The 19,584-nt window shown below is 45.2% G+C and overlaps 1 protein-coding gene across 14 annotated transcripts in view; it reads right to left on the bottom strand.

The window, feature by feature from the left end:
- Nucleotides 1-19,584, bottom strand: part of LOC117402054 (voltage-dependent P/Q-type calcium channel subunit alpha-1A-like) — a 130,014-nt gene that overhangs the window by 50,037 nt on the left and 60,393 nt on the right. For 10 of the 14 annotated variants that reach the window (XM_059006892.1, XM_059006896.1, XM_059006894.1 and 7 more), the window contains exons 12-27: nucleotides 18,865-19,074; nucleotides 18,210-18,322; nucleotides 17,102-17,214; nucleotides 16,499-16,630; nucleotides 15,706-15,778; nucleotides 15,242-15,359; nucleotides 14,682-14,749; nucleotides 14,307-14,413; nucleotides 12,874-12,924; nucleotides 8,003-8,135; nucleotides 6,943-7,691; nucleotides 5,761-6,230; nucleotides 5,183-5,327; nucleotides 4,890-5,019; nucleotides 4,238-4,297; nucleotides 2,832-2,938 (exon numbers count right to left, since the gene is read on the bottom strand). In XM_059006892.1, the coding sequence (XP_058862875.1) occupies nucleotides 2,832-2,938; nucleotides 4,238-4,297; nucleotides 4,890-5,019; nucleotides 5,183-5,327; nucleotides 5,761-6,230; nucleotides 6,943-7,691; nucleotides 8,003-8,135; nucleotides 12,874-12,924; nucleotides 14,307-14,413; nucleotides 14,682-14,749; nucleotides 15,242-15,359; nucleotides 15,706-15,778; nucleotides 16,499-16,630; nucleotides 17,102-17,214; nucleotides 18,210-18,322; nucleotides 18,865-19,074 (2,779 nt within the window). The remainder of the gene's footprint in view (nucleotides 1-2,831; nucleotides 2,939-4,237; nucleotides 4,298-4,889; nucleotides 5,020-5,182; nucleotides 5,328-5,760; nucleotides 6,231-6,942; nucleotides 7,692-8,002; nucleotides 8,136-12,873; nucleotides 12,925-14,306; nucleotides 14,414-14,681; nucleotides 14,750-15,241; nucleotides 15,360-15,705; nucleotides 15,779-16,498; nucleotides 16,631-17,101; nucleotides 17,215-18,209; nucleotides 18,323-18,864; nucleotides 19,075-19,584) is intronic. The other 4 variants (XM_059006898.1, XM_059006903.1, XM_059006905.1 and 1 more) reach the window with 1 other exon arrangement.

The following is a 19,584-nucleotide window of genomic DNA, read 5'->3' as shown; positions in this document are numbered from 1 at the left end:
CATTTCTAATTCTGAATCTTTAAAATAAGTAAAATAGGAAATTCTTGGGTGGTATGTAAAGTACAATAACTGGATATACTTGTGTCTTGGATTTACACATTCTTATCTTTTATTAAATATCCCCCTGTGTTCGCCACGAATGACCTTTAAACAGCCACTATTGCTTTCAGTTGGCAAGACTTGACCCCTATGTGCACTAATCCTGCTTTCTGGTTCATTAACGAAGCTGTAGAAATCCACCTATCTCTGTGCTAGGCTGCTTAGGGACTTTACAGTTTAGAGCCACCTGCTCTAAACTGTAAAGTCCCTATGCAGCCCAGCACAGAGATCACTTCCTGTCCTCATTCACAATGATGACCGCAGCGCATTGGCAGATTGTCCCACAAGCCCCCTTCCCCCTTCAGTCTGTGACACTCAGTAATCAGACACCAGAAATAACAAAATCAATTCAATACAGTATTAAAAATAAATAAAAGACAACTGCTGGCCCATATGAAGTTAACAATACTACAGTTCCACTAGACTGAAAGATAATTGTTTTACAGGCAAAGATATAACATCTTCTTTAATGTTATCTTTGTAGTGCCACCATTTTTATTTTTGATTATATATATATATACACACACACACACACACACACACACACACACATATGTCACATGCTTAAATGGTAATAGCGGATGTAAAAATGTCCTGGTTCTGGAAATTGTTGTACATTGCGGTGGTATTATTCTAGTGTACTGTAGTATCTTTCATATGCAGGGAGGCCAGAAGGTTGATGTAAGATCCAAGCGCTGCCCCAACCGATGCTTACACTGAGATGCAGTGCAGTCTGACAGCCCCGTGTCACAGTGCTGAGGGGTGGGAGGGGGGCTTCAGAGACAAGGCAGCCTTGAGAGCCGGGGTACCAGTAATAAAACACTGGATCAGTAACGCTGCAATGGGACAGACTGCACAGCCATTACAGGGAACATTTTGTAGCCCGTTGTGTGACACTGAGAATACACATTATTTGTCCTTTTCTTTGTACCACGCTGATCCTTCAATGAGAGGGAGGATGTAAATATAATACAATAATGTTAATAATGCTGATTAATGGGGCTTAATGGGTGTTTTTAGAGCAGTACAGTAAAAATGCATTCAGACCTTTCTTTTAAAGGAGAGGGATACAGCATTATCTTTTAGCTTCAACAGTACAGCATTGACTTTTGTGTTACGAATAACTAGGAGCTGTTGTGTCATACTGGCTAGTTCACGAAAATATATAACCAGATTGACAAATGTAATATCATTTAGCATTCTTTCTTTATTTTTAGCATCCCTGAGTCTTCTTTTAACCCATGCATACTAATACAAGGTGTGCCTGGTTTGGTGGGAGCTGTACTGTTGTTGCGGTCAGGCACAGTGGGTTTGTGAATGAGGAGCTGGACTAGGGGTGGTATAGGTTTAGAGTTTAAACGCTAATTGTAAAATACCTTTGTAATAGTAGTTGTAATTTCAGCAAACAATGCTGCTGTAATTATAATTGACCCCAGGTCTGCCCTGAGGTGCAGTGCTCCCCCTTTAAGACCCCAGGTTTAGAGTGGGAGGTGAGTCCAAATGGACCAGACACTGTACAGGGTAGGAATCTCGGTGGGTGGGGTTTATAGAGGGGTGCGTCTCAGCAAGGGAGCACTGCAGCTCCTTAGTGTTAAATTAAATATCATTTTAACAGGCTGGATTGGTGACATGAAAATAAAACGCATCAGCAATTTTATAAAACTAGTAAAAACTTCTGAATCCTGGCATTAACCTACCGAGCTGCCCTCGCTAGTTTTCTAACACTGACTGTTTCTCCAGTGCTCCCCCTTTACAGCACTGCAGTCAGGACTTTAAAACCAGAATGCAGGTGCGAGTGGAATGGTATTGGCAGCTGCTTTAGTGAGCCACAGGGTCTCCTTATGAAGGGTACATGCTTAATGTTTTGATCATTAGTAAACTGTTTACTTATAATACATCTTTCTTTCTTTTTGTTAATGCAGGCCTGACAATGAAGGAGACAGAACAGTTATATTCATACAGAGTCGCTACTGCTACTGGGACACAATGCATTCATGAAGGATGATAGAGCAAACACAGAGACATGGAGAGCAGGAGTCGGGCACACTGTCCTGTCAGCCTTGCTGCCACAGAGAGGAGCACAAGGACACTTTCACAAGGTTGGTAAAAATAGATTTGTATTCTTTTTTTTTGGGGTGGGGGGGCTGTGTTTGTACTGTTAACTTGGCAGGCGCTTGCTGCCAATGTCAATGGAACCTCACCTTGTCTCAGTTAGCCAGTTACCACACAATACACAAACTTAGCTTTTTTTGTTTTTACTTTCAAGATGCCTTAAATCACCTTTGTGTTCAAATCAGATGCCTCTGTGTGCATTCTAGTATTTAGTAATTGCCTTTAACTATTTATTGGCAGGTGTTAAATAATAAATCCATTCATTAATGTGTTGATATTCCTCTCACCTGGGGCGCTGCCATTTGTTGTCAGTTTCCAGCCTCAGTACAGCAGTACGAGGATCAGCACACCCCTAATCTATCTGTCTATCTATCTATCTATCTATCTATCTATCTATCTATCTATCTATCTATCTATCTATCTATCTATCTATCTATCGATCTATCTCGCATCATAATGACATGTTTGATGTAGTTTCTGTAGGGTGCGGGTCAGTATCTGAGCGCTGTCTCGGTGTGACAGCATGGCTGAGCCGCTGGACTGTGGCAGTTCACGACAGTACTGTTTACACTCTACTGTATAAGGCAGGCAGAGCAGAGCAGGCCCAGGGGAACACTTACGTGAAGGCGAAGGCCACCAGGGCACCACTAACCACTATAAAATCCAGGATGTTCCAGAGGTCTCGAAAATAGGCGCCTTGGTGCAGGACCAGACCCAGATCCACCATCTAAACAGGAGCAGAAAGAAAGCACAGCAGGATTGAGTGCTGAGTAGGGCTACAACAGAATACAGTCATCGATAGCAGAATATATATACCATCTAAAACAGGGATCAGAAATACACAGTGTGTGAAAAAGCACTGCAGGATTGAGTGCTGAGTAGGGCTACAACAGAATATGGTTGGCATAGGTGCAGAGAGACGGGCCGCGCTCCTCGCCTGTCTCAGAGAGACGGGCCGCGCTCCTCGCCTGTCTCAGAGAGACGGGCCGCGCTCCTCGCCTGTCTCAGAGAGACGGGCCGCGCTCCTCGCCTGTCTCAGAGAGACGGGCCGTGCTCCTCGCCTGTCTCAGAGAGACGGGCCGCGCTCCTCGCCTGTCTCAGAGAGACGGGCCGCGCTCCTCGCCTGTCTCAGAGAGACGGGCCGCGCTCCTCGCCTGTCTCAGAGAGACGGGCCGCGCTCTTCGCCTGTCTCAGAGAGACGGGCCGCGCTCTTCGCCTGTCTCAGAGAGACGGGCCGCGCTCTTCGCCTGTCTCAGAGAGACGGGCCGCGCTCTTCGCCTGTCTCAGAGAGACGGGCCGCGCTCTTCGTCTGTCTCAGAGAGACGGCCGGTGTGTAAAACTGTACTACACTCTTTCCAACACATGAAACGTTCTCTTTGATCCGTTGCTTTTTCTCAAGACCACTGTACCACAGCGCTTACAACCTCCCCTGTGTGCTTTGTTTTCGTAAATGGCCACTGATACAATATCAACTAGTCGACTGTTTTAATCTCGGCTATTCCACCCTGCAAAGAAGTAGCCCTACTGCTCAGAAATAGAGCCCCCAGAATGAAAAGAGTTGATAACACTTTAAAATCATGGCCTCAAATTCATAATGAATTCCCACAGGATACCGCAGGAATAACACCTGAATATCTTATTCATGCATGAATGAACACGTCTCACAATCCCCTGGTTTAATGCCTTATACATGTGATCAACATGATTTGTTACAAAGAAACATAGAATTAATACAGGTAATTAAACCCACATGAATTCACAATTAATGACTTCACAACTCAGAGGAAGTGCAGAAGATATTCAGGTGTTATTCCTGCTGTGGGATTGGGCCGGAATTCATTAGGAATTTGCAGACATTGTTTTAAAGGGTTACCAAAGAGTTTCTCACAGCAGCTTTACAACAGTCTATACTTCAGCTGCCACAGCGCAGGTATACTTGTCATGGGTCCTTATCCTTAGTAGAAGCATAATGTTTAAGATCCACATCCGAATAATAATAAAGAATTGAACTGGACACCCATCTCACCTTGATTAACATTTCGAATGTGAAGACGCCAGTGAACACGTAGTCAAAGTACCGAAGAACCTGAAACAAAACAGTCATCAATTCATTCTCAATTCACAACCAACCCAGGACGCAAGCATCTATAGACATTGTTCAAATTCACCTCATTTCATGTGCACAACAAACGCTTTCAAATTTGCAAATCTGCATTCAACAAGCTGGCAAAAGGAAGTGTGAATTGAATACCTTGTTTGTATTATATAGGGGGTTTTCATTTGTATCCCAAGAGGGCTTTAAACTGTCTGCTGTCCTATATGTTTGATTTTGTTTTTTAAATTAACAAATGCATTGATTATTTATTCAATGAATGTGATGTAAAATAATGTTGTAGTTTATCCACTGATTTTATATAGTACAGGGATGGAAACAAGTCTCCTATTGCATAGCAGTTTCACCCATTCCATGTTTTACTAAGAGCTTGATTGGCCATACTGTATAGGTAACAGGCTCATGTGTGTCTTATTAAACTGATAGTAAAACCAGGAATGCCTCAAACTGCTATGCAATGGGAGTCTTACTGTAGTTCACACCTTAGTTCCAGTATGTTTTGTTTTCATTGTGTGTGTTTGATTGGTGGGCCGGGTCACTGCGTGTGCGTGTGCGTGTGACTCACGATGTTGCGGGGGGAGTCTGGCTGCACGGGGTCCTCAGCGGCCAGCGCGATGCTGCTCATGGCGATCACCAGCAGGATGCACATCTCGAAGTAGCGCAGCGTGACGATGTAGTGGCACAGCCTGCGGAACCTGGGGGAGAGAGGAGGGTCAGCCTGAACCCAGGATTCATCACAAAGCACCCCAGCACCCCAGAACCCCAGGACTCAGCACACTCCAGCACTGCATTCCAGCACTACACATTACGAGCACTGCAGTGATCCCAGTAAAGCCGTTTGGGCAGAGAGCTGCTTACGGGTTGGTGGTGGAGAGGATGAACATGGAGCTGTAGGGAGGCATTGGTTTGGGCCCGTCGCCCCCTTGCTTCTCAAACTCCTCTTCCTCCTCCTTCTTCTCCTCCTCCTTCTTGGGCAGCGGCTCGGTGTTTGCGTTCTTGTTCACTGAGAAAGCAGAGGGAGAATAACAATCACCCAGTGTAAAGCACAACATGGAAATGCGAATGATTAAGCTTGTGTAATTCAACTGTAATTGAACAAATACATATATGGTATAATTACAATTATCCAAGTGTGCTAAGGTTCAACTACAATTACAATTACATTGCAATTGCACCTAATTACAAATTGCACAATTACAATTGTAATTGACCCCAGGTCTGGCGGCTAATCAAGCTGGTAGTAAAATCTGGATTGGGTGAAACCGCTATGCAATCGGAGTCTTGTTTCCATCTCTGTAGTCGTCCTGTCGTCTCAAAGTAACAGCACTCTAATGGCAGTGGTTATAAAAATTCCACAAAATTATTTTTTTCCACATAAAAGATGTTAAAGCTGAAACGCCCAGGAAGTGAAGAGCAGTGCAGCGGGCGAGTCTCACCCTGCAGAGTGGCGTTCTCCTTGGGGAAGGCTGGTGGGATGTCCACGGCGGTGTGCTCGGGCTTCTTGCTGTTGGTCTTGGCCGGGTTGTTGGTGGGGGTGGAGCTGGGGTTGGTGAGGATCAAGCTGTTCTCGGGGGGCTTGTGCGGGTTGCCCCCTGGCGGGTTGCCCCCTGGTGCCTTGCGGTTGAGCACGTTGTTGGGCGCATTGGGGTTAGGGTTGGGGTTGGTGGTGTTGTTGGGGTTGGGGTTGGGGTTGCTGTGGTTTGCCAGTCGGGCAGGGCTCTGTGGCGCGGCGGTGGTGTTGTTGCCAAGGCTCCGGGAGTTGGGGGGCTGCGTGGCCAGCTTGTTGTTCTTCATGTTGTCGATGTCCTCCGGGTGCTGCTGGCTGTCCTGCCGGGACAGGTCCTGCTGGATGGGCCGCGTGGTGGACAGGTTTGGACCCGAGGAGGGACCGTTACCCTGCCCCTCTCTGACAGACACAGAGACACAACACAGTTACAATACAATACAGTTACAATACAATACAGCTTGCTGTTATATAGCGCTCTTCATGTGGAGCATCTCAGGGCGCTTTAAATTAAAACAAAAAAAGCCATTGGCCAATCAATCCAGCTCAAACATAAGCAAACTTATTTATAACAGGAAGCCAGTGCAGTGATTGAAGACACAGAGTAATGTGTGTGAGTCAGCACTCTGGCTGCAGCATTTTGAACCAATTGGAACTGACGTAATCTAGAATTGGGAAGGCCAGCAAACACAGCATTCCAGTAATCTAACCGAGACATAACAAAAGCATGAACCAAAGGGGCGAAACTCAGCTGAGTAAATCTGAAGGTAAATCTACATAAAAGCAGGCAGCTGACCAGAATGTTTGTCAGTTTGTTTCTTTTAACTTTTTGACAACAGCATAATCTGAAAACATAAGGTACAGTAAAACTAAGAGTGGAAGTTAAGTAGCCTTGATCAGTGTACTAACTAGCCCAAACATGTGCCTACTTAGTTTCTGTGTTTTACAACTATTGCCTAATGCTAGTCCAGTGAAACTATGAACACAATGTGAGACCGTACAGAACTAAACTGCTGCTCTTCAGTGGTAAGCTCATCTGTTCATGACCAGTGTTTCATGCAGTCCAAGGGGCTGATGTTGGGGGCTGTGCATTCTGTGTGCTGTAATAACTCACTTCCTGCGCCGGTGCCTGCGCTCTCCCTCTCTCTTGCCCTCCGTCTCGTAGGTGGACTGGGCTGCTTGCCGATGCCTCCTCCTCCGGTCCACACTGTCAGGCTGCTCGCTGTCTCCCGTGTCCTGCCGGTTAATGCCCCTGTTCCCTCCGCCTCCCTCTCCCCCTCCTCTGTGCCTCCCCCCTCTCCTGTCCCCCCCTCCGGAGCCCCTGCCTCCCCCCCCTGTCCCCTCCTCCTCCTCCCCAGGCCAGCGGTGAGGAGGCTTGGGCCGGCGGTGTTCGCTCAGCCCGTCTCCGCGGGGGGACACGCTGCGCCCCTCCTTGCTGCGGCCAGGCTGCCTGTGCTGGTGGCGCCGGTGGGGGTCCCTGTTGCGCTCTCCTCCCCCACCCCCTCCCTCCCTGGGGTCCATGCAGTCCTGGTTGTGTCCGCGGTGCATGTCTGCGTGCTGGCTGGGGTCGGGCTCCTTGCTGCTGCTGCGCTGGCCCCTCCTGGTCTCGCTGGAGTCTGCACGCTCGTAGGGCCGGTTGCCCCCGCCGCCACCACCACCCCCCTGTGGCCGCTCGTGGTAGCGCGCCTGCTTCCTCAGGAACTCCTCTGCGCGCTGCTGGCTCAGCCGCTGCTCTCCCGCAGGGTCGCTCGGACGTGTCTTGTTGGTGTTGTTGTTGCGGTTCTCCTGTGGGTCCACCACCAGGGGGCGGTCCAGGTGCGTCTTCATGTCAGGGCGGATGTGCCGTGAGTACGATACCTGCGCCTAGATAAAATAGTGAGAGTGTAAGAAACCTCTATTAGTGTAAGAGTCCTCTATTAGTGTAAGAGCCCTCTATTAGTGTAAGAGACCTCTATTAGTGTAAGAGACTTCTATTAGTGTAAGAGACCTCTATTAGTGTAAGAGTCCTCTATTAGTGTAAGAGTCCTCTATTTGTGTAAGAGTCCTCTATTAGAGTAAGCCCTATGGGCCGATCCCTGGTATGTATACATGTGAATGAATTTATGATACAGTTCATTAGGTAACACAGTAACGGCGGGGCAGCTCCGCTTCATGTACAGCGGCGGGGCGCTCACCTTCCAGCGGTCCTCGGGTTCCAGCTCGTTGTACAGCGCCTCCCTGCTGGCCATCAGGTTCTGCTTGCGGATCTCGCTGGTGCGCTGCTCCCACACCGACTTTCCCCCCTTCATGTTCTTCTGCTGCTCCTTCCTGCATGGACGGCAGAGAGAGAGAGAGAGAGAGAGAGGGCATCAGTGGCTGCCACGCTCTTAACGTGACGCTCAGCTAGGGCTGCCACCTCTGAGGTACATAAAACCAGGATATCTGAACGGAAGGGGGGCTGCTAAAAGTGTAAACCCTCTCTAGAAATCCTACAGTCATCCAATAGGAAACACTGATAATATTACTACTGTAGTATTGACAACCAATTCATACTGGTGTGTCTATTGCAGTTATATTGTATCCTTTATCTAACTTGTGCTGAATTTACGGTCCTGGCATTGAGGTGTTGCTGTAGTATTAATCTGCATGGATGTAGAAGTATAAGATTAAAGACCAGGATAAGATTAAACAAACATGATCTTTTAGTGTCCCAGGAAGACATATTGAATTCCTGGGACACCTTCCTCTAAACCGGAACAATCCAGGGATAACAGGGACAGGTGGCAACCCTACACTCAGCATCTACAAATGAACAACGCTAAACGTAAACTGTAATTAAAAAAATCTTCACACAATCAAAACCTAAAGAATTCTGAAGATTTCAGTACATGTTCTTGTTCCATGAGTGCACAGGATCAACCTACCGACAAAGAATTGTGACAGATACAGGGCTGGTATTAAGACTGCCATTGCATTGCAGCTTGATCCATTCCTGGAGTTTAATGAGACACACCTGAGCTTGTTACCTGTACACACTGTGGCTGATCAAGCTGGTATTTAAACATGGAATGGGGGAAACTGCTATGCAATAGGAGTCTTATTGCCATCCCTGAGATACTTACCATTTTTTCAAAGCAAAACAAACTGATTAACAGTACGTGTATGTCCTGCTCATCTTTTCAAATAAAGATGATTTCTAATAAGTTGGTACATTTAGTTGACTTTCCTATGTCTTTTATGTATATACAGTACTGTACCCTGTTATTTCGCTTGGGAAATATTGAAAAGAGAATTAGTGAGGGGCCCTAGCACAGTAAAGCAAAGCACAGCTACAATTTAAAGTCTACATTACCCAACCATGAATGAACTAAGTGTAAATTATCGTATGCTGAAATCGAGTGACGCAGCGCTCAAAGGAAGTCAGTTGGACACATTAACTTGCAAAGTCACACGGTTTATACGTCTCACAGCGGATGTTTAAATGTAACATAGTGAACAGGATTTCTCTGTGATGCATCGTGGAATACAGAAGCCAAACGGGCGCTCCGACCCTGAGCAGTCTATAATAAATTATAACATTGATTTGATGGGAAACTTACCATTTATATGGGAAGCATTCGGGTTTAAACTAAACCTCGGTTTAGTTTAAATTACACTCGGTTACTGACATCAAACGGAATGCATGATAAGCTCATTGCTTAGTCTGTTTCACACAAAAACTGAAACGAGCACCAGCATTAAGAAGCAGCAATAATATACTTCCTACCCATTCAGACATTCACATTTTGGTCAGTATATTTAATTTGAGTCACTAGACGAGATGGCAGGTCTGTGTCATGGTAGAGGAGGTTTGTAATTGTTATCATGAACACGAGTTGCACTGGGGGGTCACGAGGGGGCATGTGCCTCCCCCAAACACACACACACACTTATTTATTTAAAACAATGTTCAAGCAGGAGTAGTGTACTCCGAACTGAATTGAACTGAACACAGTGTATGATTGCATTGAAACTGCCATGCAACAGGAATCTTATTTCCATTCCTGAATCCTACTCGTGGAAGTTTTAATGCAGCAAAATGGTTTGCAAGAGGAGGACTTAATCTGTGACAGTACAATTGCTTTCAGTATCACTGGGGTCTGATTTATGTGTTTTGCTGTGATGTAAGACACCTGGAAAGATTATTAACAGGACACCTGCATTAACAACTGGCACGGTTACTTCAAATGCACTCCGTCAAAAACGATGTTACTTGCAATACTGCTGAGGTAAATTTGCTTTTGGTTAATTAAACAATCCTGAGTCTAGGATGAAACCAGAAAGAGGTTACCTGCTATTAAAACAAGCAGCTGGCTAATACAGTGTGCTCATAGAAGCATAGCCATTCCATAATGATAGGAGCGCACAACATTTAAAAGCAACTACACTGTTAAATAAAAGATACAAATAAATACAAATTCAACTACAGGCACAGGAGAGTGAGTAAACAGTATGACTGGTGCACATCACGGAAATGACATCCAAATCAGAAAAGGAAATAAAAAAGAAGCATTCGTCACTCAGCCTATTTACCAAGGAAAGAGTGAAACAGAAAGTGATACGCCACCCATGCAGCATGCACAACGAGTTAGATGTACACAGAGCAGCTCTGTGTGTCAGGCACGCAACGAGTTAGATGTACACAGAGCAGCTCTGTGTGTCAGGCGCACAACGAGTTAGATGTACACAGAGCAGCTCTGTGTGTCAGGCACACAACGAGTTAGATGTACACAGAGCAGCTCTGTGTGTCAGGCACACAACGAGTTAGATGTACACAGAGCAGCTCTGTGTGTCAGGCACACAACGAGCTAGATATACACAGAGCAGCTCTGTGTGTCAGGCACACAACGAGTTAGAGGTACACAGAGCAGCTCTGTGTGTCAGGCACACAACGAGTTAGATGTACACAGAGCAGCTCTGTGTGTCAGGCACACAACGAGCTAGATGTACACAGAGCAGCTCTGTGTGTCAGGCACACAACGAGTTAGAGGTACACAGAGCAGCTCTGTGGGTCAGGCACACAACGAGTTAGATGTACACAGAGCAGCTCTGTGTGTCAGGCACACAACGAGTTAGAGGTACACAGAGCAGCTCTGTGGGTCAGGCACACAACGAGTTGGAGGTACACATTTGAGCACAGAGCAGCTCTGGGTCAGGCACACACTGGGGAGCACTGCTCATAAATCTTATGAACTTGCTATGCATTGTTATAATGTACTTAATGTGTAACCCTAACCCAAACCCTAACTCTTTTCTGATACAATTGTGTACTTACATATATTGTGCAAGAAGATTTCCACATTAAATACATTGTAACTGTGCATAATGACATTGTAATGATGTGTAAGTACACCTGCAATTACTAAGTAACTACCATCTAACTAAATACACAGTAATCAGAGACACTTAATGTAAAGTGTTACCCAGTTTGGATAAAACACTTCTCTCTGGGATTTCTTTTCTCTGCAAACACTGCAGATCATCAAGCACTTTGTCAGCTCCAGCAAACGCTCTACGTGTTTCTTTTTGTTTTGTTTTGTTGTTTGTTTTGTCCACAGAAGGTATGCAAGGGTGTGACTGGAAATGTGAGCGAGACCTCGGCAGCTGGTATAATATGTTGTGTGAATAAAGAGGGTCCTGCTGTAGTACTGTTTAAACTTCAAACATTTCGACTAGTGGAAACATTTGTCTCCTTGCTTTGAAAAATGAAAATTAACCTTGAATCTTATCTCTCTAAAACAGCTGAGAAAAAAAGTTTCATGAACTGTAACTTGATTAATTAATCAAAATTTCACTTAAAAGAATATCTTCAGTCGTTAAGATGTTGTTGAAATGGCAAGCATAAGTTTTACATGCAAGTTTATGACGGGGTGTTTGTGCAGTTTTGGATGTTTTTTGTGGATATGTTGTGGAGAGCAGTGGCTGTGGGTCTGGTTGTACTGCAGGAATCCTCGTTACAATCCTGGTGCTGTGATGTATTGTATTACATTGTATTAACAGGGTCTGCTCTGATCCTGGGCTCTAATATATTCATCAGACATCTCACACACTGGGCAGGCACAGCCCGACTGATTTACTGCACAGTTTAATTTCTTCATTTCAGGAATTCAGATTCATGAGTTAACATTAAAAAACAATGTTGTTTTTGATGAAAAGAAAATACAATTCACTCCTGCTACAGTATACAATTCTTCGGTGAGAATCACAGCGATGTCATTACTATTTCTATAGTATACTGTACATACTATTATGTATAAATCACAAATAAACAAACAAAACAGCAATGCAATAAATCTTTTGAAGAGAGCAAGCTATTAAGGGCAGGCTGGTAGTTGTAAAATACTACTACAACTACTACTACTACTAATGATAAGAATAAATATCATATATTTACTGTAGATATACATGATGCTAATAATAATACGAGTTGGGATCTGTGTTCAGCTGATTTTTTCAATTGGTCAAATTCTCAAAGAAATAACTTCTATCAATTAATTGAAAGCTTAATAAAATTGCCTTGTAAAACAATCCACATGCATGCATGTTTTAAAGGTATACTGTATGTCTTACGAGCACATGTTGAAAACATCAGCTCTCTTGTAAAATGTTTTCAGTAGAATAAAAACACAATGCAGATCCCATTTTTAAAAATAAATGTTCTCCCTTGGCTGTAGCAGACCTTGAATATCTGCTGTATTTATAACATACAACTGAATCAACCTGAACACAAATAAACTGGACTATCAACACAGTATATTTCAGCGCACTGAAGTGTAAACTGGAAGGATGTAATATCGGCCCCAACAAAACAATAGATGATTTGACACGGCGCTCTTCAAAGAAAACGATGCCAACATCAAGTACTTTAAATACATCTTTTTATATCTAAAAATTATAAATAAAAAATAGAAATGAAACTACTTTAACCAACTACCAGCATACCTGGAACTTTTCAATTTAAAGCCTAAATAAATAAACAAATAAACAAACAAATAAATAAATAAACAATAAATAAATAAATAAATACCGGTCCAGTAAGCTTTCTGTACCGTGCAGGACCTCAGTGTTTACTGTCACTCTGAGGAGGAAATAAGTTGTGTAAGTCCAGACATCGGATACAATACTTTAGTCATAAACAGATTAAAAAAGAAATAAATAAATATATATGTTTTTTTTCCGGTGTGTATTTCAACAGCCCATCCACATTTATAAAGGGGCTGGCCACCGTTGTTTATATATTATTTTGTAGATACTGCACATGATTGCCTGGACTTTTGACTGGTGATTCCCCTTGAGGCAGCTCGAGGGTGAACCCTGAATTTCAGAAGATAAGTGGAACCGTAACCTGTTACAATACAACAGCTTTGCAGCGTGACCCGGCACCAGTGATACCAGATTCTGTTAGTACAGCTGGCCCCGGTATTACCTGTGAATAACTATCCGCTCGGAACAGGGCTTGGAGGGGACGCTCAGCAAGGGTTACCATAGGACTCCATGTACACTGGGACACTGTGGGACAGTTCAGGCTTTACAACTCACACCCCAATGCAGGAGGAATCCCTGCTGTTGAAACTACCTTTCGAGAATCCTGAAAACAAACTGAGTGTTCAGCAGCATTTGCACCTACTGTGGTTAGAATTCACCCCCAGGTTACAGGGTCAGTCGCTTGCTCAGGGCTCAGGGATCAGGGTTCATCCCCAGGTTACAGGGTCAGTCGCTTGCTCAGGGGTCAGGGTTCACCCCCAGGTTACAGGGTCAGTCCTTCGCTCAGGGTTCACCACCAGGTTACAGGGTCAGTCACTCGCTCAGGGATCAGGGTTCATCCCAGGGTAACGAGGTCAGTTGCTTGCTCAAGGGTCAGGGTTCATCCCCAGGTTATGGGGTCAGTCGCTCGCTCAGGGGTCAGCTTTCATCCCCAGATTAAGGGGTTCAGTATTCACACCCCTAAGGCTGTCGTTCGAGAGAAATTAACACAGAGTGATGGCGCCAAGGCTGTGTTCTTTGTAATGGGAAGAATCGCGTGCAGCCGTGAGAATGCAACAGTGTAAGGCAGATAGCTTTAACTGTTGCTTAATGAAATGCAAAATAATGACTGCAACTCCCTAGTGACGGCTTCTTACAGACAGTAGGGACCGTCTACTACTTTTTAGACTCCACTGTATAAGCACAGTCATAAGAGAACATTCTATTTTACAGATAGACACAAAAATGACATGTTTTTAAATTAAAATCAGCTTGATTCAAATTAGGTTATTTCAATAATCATAACAATTAAACTTGTAAGCACATTCCGACATGGCCTTTCCCATGCACTTTTATTATGTTACTCGATTCCGATGAAGGGGGTAATTAAACCATGCCCAGGGAAAGGGGTAAGCAAGCAGCACTGTGATTGGTATGGAGCTCAGGGGGTGTTTGAAGCAGAGCCATGCTGGTTCCCTGGGCTCATGCAACACTTACGCTGCGATGGAGAGGTTGGCTGCAGACAGAGGACTCACTTCCGCCACCTCCTTGGCTTTCTGAAGCGCATTTTTCTTGCTAGTGGCCTCCTCTTCCTCCTGCTCATCCTGAAAAAGATCAGGGATTACTGACACGGTTAGCAGAATGATGAAGCAGCTTGAGTTCCTCTAGTGAAGATCTGGGAACCCAGGGTGGGTTTGATGGTTATAGTCAAGCAGTGGGGATGATGAGAGCAAAGACTTACAAATCTACAAGTGGGGAGAGTTTCCCAGCATCTTGAGTAACTCATCTCAATGTGTGTATGTTAGGTGTTAGGGTTAGGGTTTCGAAAGCTTCCTCCCTGTGTATTCCCTGGTAGATCAGTCAGCCCCTTACCTTGGTTAGCTCCTGTGCGTTGGCCAGATTGTCGACAGCGATGGCCAAGAATACGTTGAGCAGGGTGTCTGTTCATGAGGTTAAGGTAAACGTGCAGAACAGGAGAACACCATTCATTCTAGTAACAGAAAAAACCCAATCCTCCCAGCCAAGTTTCCTCTTTTACATTACAGGACTGATGCACTACAACACGAGAGGATACGCACAGCATGTCCAGTATGTACATGGAGCAGAGTATATAACCTCACACTGCACGCATCCTGCTGCATCGCCTTATACAACTTTACCACGGTGGTTTTACCACCATGCTTTTCCCATGGCTGTTTGCATGTTTTAGCATACCTCGCTATTGTTTACAATGCTTGCCTAGGCTTTACCATGCTTTGTTACACTTTGCTATGCTTTGACTGTGGGAAGCTTCTATCCGGGTGAACGCTAAGGCTGACCTCTGTTTTTGACAGGCATATCTTAAACTAGTAACATCCCAGCTGTATTGCCACCTGTGCTGCGTGCTAGTCACAATGCTTTGCCTGTGCTTGTTGCAGTTTGATTCAGGATACAGTTCCCGAAGAGAGTGAGCACGATGAAGTAGATGGAGAAGACCATGCCCTTGTTGACTCCTCCCTGAGACTCGATCCCGTCGTACATCACCATGTTCCAGTCCTCTCCCGTCAGGACCTGCAGGCACAGTAAGAGTTCCAGTTCATTGCATAAGAAGGCGTGGGAACACAGAGCCCAGCATATGAGCTCAACTGTTGTTGTTTCCCATTTGAATTGTACACAAAGAGTCCTACGAACAGCCATTGCAACACATGCTCATTTGAGCTGCTGTGAAGAGTGGAAGCCAGAATGGTTTTCATTTGATATGGGATGAGGGAGGGGGTTCCTGCAGTTTTTACCACTCTACAGGGGAGTCCGATTATGGAAATGTACACAGGCAACCCCCACCTCTCATTTGTGAACACAAACTTATTATAAAATAAAGGCATGGTTACACACACACACACACACACACACTTCTCACCTGGAACACAGTCATTATTGCTGCAGGGAAGGTGTCGAAGTTGGTGGATGGTGTGCCGCTATCGAAATTAAACCTGATTCACAGATAGAGAGTGCCAGTAAGAACATTATTAAACTGCAACTAAAATCCACAACCAGCTCCCTTGAGTTTCTCCCTTGAGTTGCTGTGCTGTGTTGTGTTGCACTGTGCTGTGTCTCTGTGCTGTGCTGTGTCTCTGTGCTGTGCTGTGTCTCTGTTCTGTGCTGTGTCTCTATGCTGTGCTGTGCAGTGATGTGCTGTGCCTCTGTGCTGTGCTGTGTCTCTGTGCTGTGCCTCTGTGCTGAGCTGTGTTTCTGTGCTGTGCCTCTGTGCTGAGCTGTGTCTCTGTTCTGAGCTGTGTCTCTGTGCTGTGCTGTGTCGCTGTGCTGTGTCTCTGTGCTGTGCTGTGTCTCTGTGCTGTGCTGTGTCTCTATGCTGTGCTGTGATGTGCTGTGCTGTGCTGTGCCTCTGTGCTGAGCTGTGTTTCTGTGCTGTGTCTCTGTGCTGAGCTGTGTCTCTGTGCTGAGCTGTGTCTCTGTGCTGTGCCTCTGTGCTGTGCTGTGTCTCTGTGCTGTGCCTCTGTGCTGAGCTGTGTTTCTGTGCTGTGCCTCTGTGCTGAGCTGTGTCTCTGTGCTGAGCTGTGTCTCTGTGCTGTGCTGTGTCGCTGTGCTGAGCTGTGCCTCTGTGCTGTGCTGTGCCTCTGTGCTGTGCTGTGGCTGTACTGTGCTGTGCTGTGTTGTGCTGTGCTGTACTCTGCTGTGCTGTGTCGACTCACTGGCCCCCAAAGAGCTGCATGCCCAGCAGAGCGAAGACCACAATGAAGAGGAAGAGCAGGAAGAGCAGACTGATGATGGACTTCATGGAGCTGAGCAGAGACACTACCAGGTTACGCAGAGACGCCCAGTACCTGAAAGCACAGCATCCACAAGTGCCATCAGCTCACTAGCAGTGGCTCCTACTCAGAACACATTATGTCATACTTGTATTCAGAGACATTATCCTTACATTGCAAAACACTCTATCCTTATACTAGCAACAAGGAAAACTGAAGAAAACTCCTTTTACCCACAGCAGGTAATAAATAAATGATCTGAGGGTTATATAGCTGCTCTGCAGTGCATGGCGGGATGTATAATTAGCACTGCCAGCAAAACAGCGACCTGCCTAGTTTGACATATTTTTAAATACAAAATATGCAGATTTGCATGCGCAGTTCGAGATGCTTGTTTTAAACAACTACAGTATTTATGAGTATTTATATCCAGCACTGTTGAATATACCCTCACTTTACTGGATTGTATTGTACTGTACATCAGAAACCATCTTGATTATAAACTGGTTATAGTGGAGTAGAAAACTAAAACAATAAAATACTTACTTTGTAACTTTGAAAATCCTCAATAACCTGAGAGCTCGTAAAACACTGATTCCGAAGGAGGTTCCGGGCTGCACTACTGCCCACATAACTTCAAAAATACTGCCTATTATAACCTGAGAGAGAGCACAGAAAAGGCTGCTTTTTACATACATTTCATTGCTCATAAAAGGCACTAGATTATGGAGAGCACAAGCAGAGGCAATGTGAGCGGCAAGTGGGCATCAAGCCTGCCTATCTTAGCGGGTGAGGGAGGGAGCAATTCAGTCTCCATGCCTCAAGCCTGCCCTGGACTGTGGAGGGAGCATCCCTTCTCTTAGCGGGTGAGGGAGGGAGCAGTTCAGTCTCCATGCCTCAAGCCTGCCCTGGACTGTGGAGGGAGCATCCCTTCTCTTAGCAGGTGAGGGAGGGACCAGTTCAGTCTCCATGCCTCAAGCCTGCCCTGGACTGTGGAGGGAGCATCCCTTCTCTTAGAGGGTGAGGGAGGGACCAGTTCAGTCTCCATGCCTCAAGCCTGCCCTGGACTGTGGAGGGCGCATCCCTTCTCTTAGCGGGTGAGGGAGGGAGCAGTTCAGTCTCCATGCCTCAACCCTGCCCTGGACCAATCTTTATAGTAGGGTGTGAGGGAGCTTTTTGTCTGACTGACAGGCGAGAATGATATAAAAACAACATGTACAAAAAAAACAAACGCTTTCCTGTTCCATGAATTGAATGACCAAAGTACTGTAATGAAATATTCTAGGATGCAAAATCTATGAGTAAGAAAATTACTTTTTTTATACATCCCAAATGGTGAAATGCCCAAATATGTGCGCTCTTAACAACAACAGTGTCGTGGCTCCTGTTCATCAGATTAGTCGATCCGCCGCTGGTATTGTTCAGACCTGAAGATCATGTTAATAAAACACGGCTAGGCAAAGGTGGGCATGCAGCTACCGACACCAACAACAAGCAGATATAAAGGAGCTCCTGTAAATCAAGGTCAGTCTAGAATCAAGTAGGTCTAGAAACAAAGATGCGGTCACTCTTCCTGTTTGTTTACAGATGAACCCCTGCCCTAAGAATAAAGCAAAAGTAAAGAGGTGTGATGAAAAGGCTCCACAATACTTACTGCACAGTCGAAGCAGTTGAAAGAGGAGTGAAAGTAAGGCCTGGTCCCCAGTCCGTACATTTTTATAAACATTTCGGACATAAAGAGTCCTAAGAAAATAAATTCTGCAAAGTCTGAAACAGAGAAAAGACAAGTCTCTCAAACTCCTTTCATTCATTGACATTTCTGTGGATGGGTAATGGGCAGGGAGTATTTAAACATGTTTCAAATGATGGGGGTTGGGCTGGCAAAGCTAGTTAATATGACTAGTTAATATCTATCTGTATGTCTATCTATCTATCTATCTATCTATCTATCTATCTATCTATCTATCTATACACACACAATATGCAATTAGCTATGCACAGGTGTGTTGATTAGTACAGATAACACTGACCCGTGACTTACTTTAACAAGCTCTTTACTATAACCCTTGTATTGAACATACAACTGCAGGATCCCACAGTTAAAAGAGCTTCTCACCCTGACTTTCAGCATGCATCAGTGACACCCACCCCACTTACACCAAGAGCCTCTTATCCGAAACACTGTCTCTTAAAGACACAGTGCAATGAGCGAAACCCGGCGGAGAAGGGAGGGGCGGGAGAATGGTGTAGAGTAGCGGCCCTCGAACTGGGGTTTAAGGGTTAGGGTCAAGGGTGTTGCTGACACTCACACAGGAAATCTGAGAGCAGGTCTGGCTGGTTGTAATGCACGATGGCTACACACATAGTGTTGAGGCCGACCAGACTCAGCACAGTCCAGTAAAAGGCCTGAGTTTTGACCACGCGGCGAACAAAGAACCTCAGCCGTCGCTCCTTCTTGTTGAACGGGGTGGAGCCCTCTAGCTTGACACTTTTAATACTGGCCCGGGCAAACGGAGAGCCTGGCACCATGGGGAGAAGAGAGGAAGAAAGATTCAAAGTTAGAAAACATCACAGTCTAGCTGCGCCGCTTCCCTTTATTAGCTTGTGTTGAAAATGCCCCTCCATTCCTCCATGTTTAAGAGACATGCAATATGAAAGTACAGTCGTGTGCAAATGCATTAGAACACCTCGATATTTGTCATTTATATCCTTTATATACCAACCTGCATGAAAACCTCTTGGTGTGAGAATTTCAGTTTCCAATCAGTGATATAGAAACAGCGCACTGGAGAACACTTTCCCACAGTCCTTTCAGTCAGTTAAAAGATTGTATCCTCTTACATTCCTAGCCAACTGTCTTCATGGGCAGTCGCTGACACAACCCATTTACTTAACGAGCGGTCCACTTCAACCATAATAAAAAAGAACGACCTGATGAACTGAGGCATCTGATGTGTGATGTTACAACACTGGCTAAATAATAAGCATCAGTAAATTGAACAGAAGCAGCTTACAGTAGGGGTGCGCCC

Source organism: Acipenser ruthenus, chromosome 34 (genome assembly GCF_902713425.1).
Source record: "Acipenser ruthenus chromosome 34, fAciRut3.2 maternal haplotype, whole genome shotgun sequence".
NCBI classification, from domain to species: Eukaryota; Metazoa; Chordata; class Actinopteri; order Acipenseriformes; family Acipenseridae; genus Acipenser; species Acipenser ruthenus.
Note: the sequence above shows the minus strand (reverse complement) of the source record. Positions and strands in the feature narration are given on the sequence as shown.